The 4,970-nt window shown below is 28.0% G+C and overlaps 2 protein-coding genes across 2 annotated transcripts in view; one reads left to right on the forward strand and one right to left on the reverse strand.

Annotated features, from left to right (window-relative positions):
- The window catches only part of LOC117169371 (sulfotransferase 1E1-like), a 7,617-nt gene extending 5,150 nt beyond the window's left edge, over nucleotides 1–2,467 (forward strand). Inside the window, exons 3-6 of the mRNA XM_033355762.1 lie at nucleotides 411–606; nucleotides 687–813; nucleotides 1,889–1,983; nucleotides 2,076–2,467. Of these exons, the coding sequence (XP_033211653.1) occupies nucleotides 411–606; nucleotides 687–813; nucleotides 1,889–1,983; nucleotides 2,076–2,366 (709 nt within the window). The 3' untranslated portion in view covers nucleotides 2,367–2,467. The remainder of the gene's footprint in view (nucleotides 1–410; nucleotides 607–686; nucleotides 814–1,888; nucleotides 1,984–2,075) is intronic.
- Nucleotides 2,375–4,970, reverse strand: part of LOC117169455 (GTPase Era, mitochondrial) — a 3,329-nt gene continuing 733 nt past the window's right edge. Inside the window, exons 2-3 of the mRNA XM_033355878.1 lie at nucleotides 3,378–3,812; nucleotides 2,375–2,915 (exon numbers count right to left, since the gene is read on the reverse strand). Of these exons, the coding sequence (XP_033211769.1) occupies nucleotides 2,553–2,915; nucleotides 3,378–3,812 (798 nt within the window). The 3' untranslated portion in view covers nucleotides 2,375–2,552. The remainder of the gene's footprint in view (nucleotides 2,916–3,377; nucleotides 3,813–4,970) is intronic.

Below are 4,970 nucleotides of genomic sequence, written 5' to 3' on the forward strand. Positions count from 1 at the left end.
AACATTAATATTAAATTTTTTAAGTGAATTTCTTAATCTTTCTGATAGGCCCTGAATGTAAGGCAAAGTAACATTTAAATTAAATCTATTGTAAGTATCACTACAATTTCTTTTTTTGTTAATTTTATTACTGTTATTGTAAATCTCATGAATGCGTTCTTCTTATTCTTATTTTCTATTAAATAAATATCTGAGTTTCGAAGAACATGTTTTTTTGACTCATATTTATTTTTTCGATTTACGATTGGACCGTAAGACATAAATAATTTGAAATCTACGATTTGAAATCAATAACTATTTAGACTGATTTATTTAGTAAAATTTGATACATAATTTCGAATGAATGAGATTTATTTACTATTTTAACATATTTTCTCAATAGAAAATAAAAAATTACATTTTATTCATAGATTCAGCATGTTTAATCACCCAGAAGTGACAAGAACACTTCTCGAATGGAACAAAGGGGATGTATCAAAGCAACAACTTTGCAAAGAAATCGCCAGACCTGGTTATGAAGTGCTAGATGCTTTTTCATCCCCCAGATTTATCAAGTCACATTTCCCTTTTAGTCTCTTACCAAATATTTTAGATTCTGGTTGTAAGGTAAATTATTATAAAATTGAAACTTTTTATTGGTCCATTAAATTCTTACAGAGATTTTACATTTTCAAGTTTGATTCTAGATTGTTTACGTGGCAAGAAATCCAAAAGACGTAGCAGTTTCTTGGTACATTCAGAATAAAGCTTTTGTAACACAGGGATACATTGGCGATTTTCCAACATTCTGGAATTACTTCAAAAATGATCTTAGTAAGTAGAAAATTTACAGGTAACTTTTAGTTTTAATTTTCGTTATTTCAATGTTTTATATAAAGAATTAGAATTGTTTAGACAAAAAATAGAAGCGTAGAACAATTTTATCTGCCAATGATAATTTTGAAAATTAAATGTGCAAAATGAAAAGTTATTGATTGTATTTGTACAATACCAAATTACATCATCAAATTAACGACATGGACATAGGATGTCGTAAAGTTGTCGTAACGGTATCGTTTGTGCCCAATGGGAAATTATTAACCTAATAAAGCATCCAATTTAAAATAAAATAGTTGAATCTTGAACTATTCAATTCACAATTGCTCAATTTTAACAGTTATTAAATGAACTTGCATTGTTTATAAAAAATCAGCCTAAAAATATAAAAATTTAGACGTCCTCAATTAAAAATTTTTTTAATTTCAGTTTCCAGTTTCATACGGTTTCAAATTATAGAAATTTTAATGATTACGATAATATTAACGGGTCCAAATGACAAGGTTCCATCTCGGAGAAACCAGACTTAAAGGAGCTATAATATACAGGAACCCTGTCATTTACGCAAGTCGATATTAATTATTATAAATTGTCTAAATTATCAAGTTACAAAAAGAAATCATTCCATTTCGAACGTGTACATTTCAATTAAAAATCGTAAGTACACTTTCTAACATAAAAGAAAATCAAAAAATTGAAAGATGTTCTTCTAAAATTTGGAAAGTGACCGTTACTTGAAAAATTGACTACTGAAAAGTGAACATGAAAATACTTTTATCATAAACGTAAAAAGTTGACAGGCTTGAAATTAATCTTCAAAACTGAATCATGTGAAATTTTGTGCTTGAAAAATTAAAACATTTTAGAATTAGTCTTCCAAAATAGAATATTTTTAAAGTGTTCCATATTGTACATTCCCAAATGAAGTTCGCAATTATTTAATTATTGTAATTAATAATATTATTAATTGTTATTTTAATTATTTAATCCAAGAATAGTTATTTTTTCTTAATATTTTTAGATTTTTTCCCAAGATAGATACTATTATACGATACCATTTAATTATTTTTAGCCGCTTGGAGTCCATATTGGGAACATTTAAAGGAAGCTTGGGCTCAAAAAGATCATCCAAATGTCCTTTTTATGTTTTACGAAGAAATGCAGGCCGTAAGTTGTAAAAGAATCATTATAGAAATATGATTCAAAGAAGGTGGTACCTTAGTTTTTGCTCTATATTAAAAACACAAACCTATTTTCAGGATCTACTCTCCTCTATAAAAAAAATATCAAATTTTCTTGGAAAAGTCTACAGTGACGAAGAATTGTCCAAACTACTTGATTACTTGGACATAAAAAATTTCAAAAATAATCCAATGGTGAATTCGGAAGAACTTCAAGAATGCGGAGTTCTTCTAATGAATGGCGTTTTCGTAAGAAAAGGAAAAAGTGGAAATTGGAAGTCAACGTTCACAGAAGATCTAGAAAAAGAAGCTGAGGAATGGATTTCTGAAAATTTAAAGGATACGGACCTCGTATTTCCTACAGAATAGTTGATTTCTAACTAATTTATTTTCCTACATATATTACAAGTTATTATGTACATATTTTGTAATATTATTTAAATTATAAAACTCTCGTGATACTCTCCTTACATGAAGGGGATAGATTTCTTTCTCTTAGAATTAGAAAAACAAAATCTTAGTATATAATTACTTACTTTAATACAAATAATTGTGCTAATTTTTTTTCTCGGCGGATGAGACTGCAAGTGTCAGCCTCACGGTAGTTCGGAAACCGTTACTGAGAGCTTTTTCGCATTGTAGGGAAATATCTTTGATTCTTTGTCCTCCAGGCCCAAGCACAACTTTGCAAATTCGCTCCGTGGGACACAATATCTGAACAAGTGAGCTTATAGTTCCTTCCTCTAAGACGGTTAAATGCTCGAGTTTTACGACTAATTTGTAAGGCAATTCTTGTGGAAGGTCATCTAAAAGCGTTGCCTTCACTGTCCTTTCGACCACTAATTCTGGAGATTGATCGGTGTAAATTTCTGCATCATAGTCCCACTTTTTCCACTTTGAAGAATCGAGGAAATAATTCTGAAAAAATAAGACATAAGATTTTGAGCAAAAAATGAGCAAATTTCGAGTCTGAACGGCCGAAACTTTTCAAACATCACTGAAAAAATACATTTTTGTTTTAATTAAAATATATATGTGATGCTAGAAAATTAAAAAGTAATGAAAGACAATTTTCTAATTTAGACACAAACTATTTCGATAACATTGATTCTTAATTTGTAAAAGTAGATTTATATTACTGTATTTAACTATTTTGTTGGAAATCCATTTTTTTTTAAATTTTACTATCAAATTTTTGTTTGAAAATTGATATCTTTGTTTAAAAATTAATGTATTTTATTCAAACTTTGTTCTTTTTAATAGAAAATTAATTTTCTTGGTTGAAAATCCAACTTTTTGCTTTAAAATTCAACAGTTTCATTGTCGAAGTAATAGTAAATTTAAGAGTAGTAAACAATAAATAATTTGAAAGAAATGTACCCTCAAATCATCAACGCCATCGTTTTTCAGAGCAGAAACCATGAAAATGTCTATGAAGTGAGGCCAGCTTTTTTCATCAGTTAGATTTTTAACAACATCCAGTAAATGTTTCTTCTTTTTTATTCTGTCTACTTTATTTAAAATCAGAATAGTCGGTCTGTTTTTTCCATAAGCTTCAAGCAAAGGTAAAGTTCGTTTGCTGATCCTCTCCCTCGCTCTGGAATTTTCCATATCCTGTACGACTCCCACAATATCTGCCCTTTTGAGAGATCGGTTCACATCGCTTCTAAAGGAGTCTTCCATGTTGTACCTTTTAAAGTCTCCGGATGATACTAAACCCGGGGTGTCGATAAATACCAACTGAGTATCACCTTCCACATAAACTGCCTCGGAATTTTTTCGAGTTGTATGAACTTTAGATGAGGTTGCACAAATCTGGAGAATTAAAATTAAAAAGATTAAAATACCGGTCGCTGAAATTAAACAATTTTCAGCATCAATCACTCGTAGTATTATTTATATATATTCATATACACATATTTATATTTAATCACTCTTAAATATTCAATTTTAAACTTTAAACTATAAAAAATTAAATGGTAGTGTAGTCGAGGCCTCGTCGGACCTAACGCCGCCAGGTTGAAATTTCTAAGATTTCAGGCCGAAATCTATTGCATTTTCAACAGAAAAGTTGAAATTTCAACTAAAAAAGATTTTTTTTTACCTGAAAGGGATCAATTTTCAACACAAAAAGATGAATTCAAAACAAACAAAAAATCATTTTCAACCAAAAATTGCATTAGCAGAAAAGTTTCTTTTCAGCATACAAAGATGCATGTTCAATAAAATGGTCGAATTTTCAAACAAACAAAAAAATGTTAAAATTCAATCAAATATTTAATTTTCAAGCCAAAAAGACAATTTTTTAAGAAGACAGTTGAGTTATCACCCAAAAAAGTTTATTTTTAATTATTAAAGATGACTTTTCTACCATGAACAACTTTTCAACAAAATATATGCATTCATATACTATATTATCCGAAAAAATAAAAACTTTAAACAAAATATAATTATTTTAACAAAACAGTAGACTTTTTAACATAAAAGTTCATTAAAAAGCAAACAGTTCAATTTTTAACTATAATTATGAATCCTTAATAACAAAAATTAATTATTCTACAAAGTAGTTCAACTTTCAGTCAAATAATCAACTTTTCGAAGAAAAAAGATATATTTACAACGAAGTATGAAACAATTGTCATTTAAACTAAACAATTTGCTTTTTTAATCAAAAAGGATAAACTTTCAACCCAGAAGATTAAATTTCTACCAAGAAAGACGAATTTTTAATCAATTAGTTAAATTTTTGACTAAAAGAGATAAAGTTTTAAACAAAATTGAAATAGTCAGCTTAAAAAATTCATTTTCAGCCAAACACGCAACGAGTTTTGATCAAAATAGTTAAAATTTCAACCGAAGAGAAGAACCTTCGGCTAAAAAAATTAATTTTTAACAATTTAGTTGTTCTCTAAGTTCGTAACTTAAAAAACAAGTTTATCCTTTAAACTTCAAATATAAATTATAATGTCATAA

Source organism: Belonocnema kinseyi, chromosome 1 (assembly GCF_010883055.1).
Source record: "Belonocnema kinseyi isolate 2016_QV_RU_SX_M_011 chromosome 1, B_treatae_v1, whole genome shotgun sequence".
Classification (NCBI taxonomy): Eukaryota; Metazoa; Arthropoda; class Insecta; order Hymenoptera; family Cynipidae; genus Belonocnema; species Belonocnema kinseyi.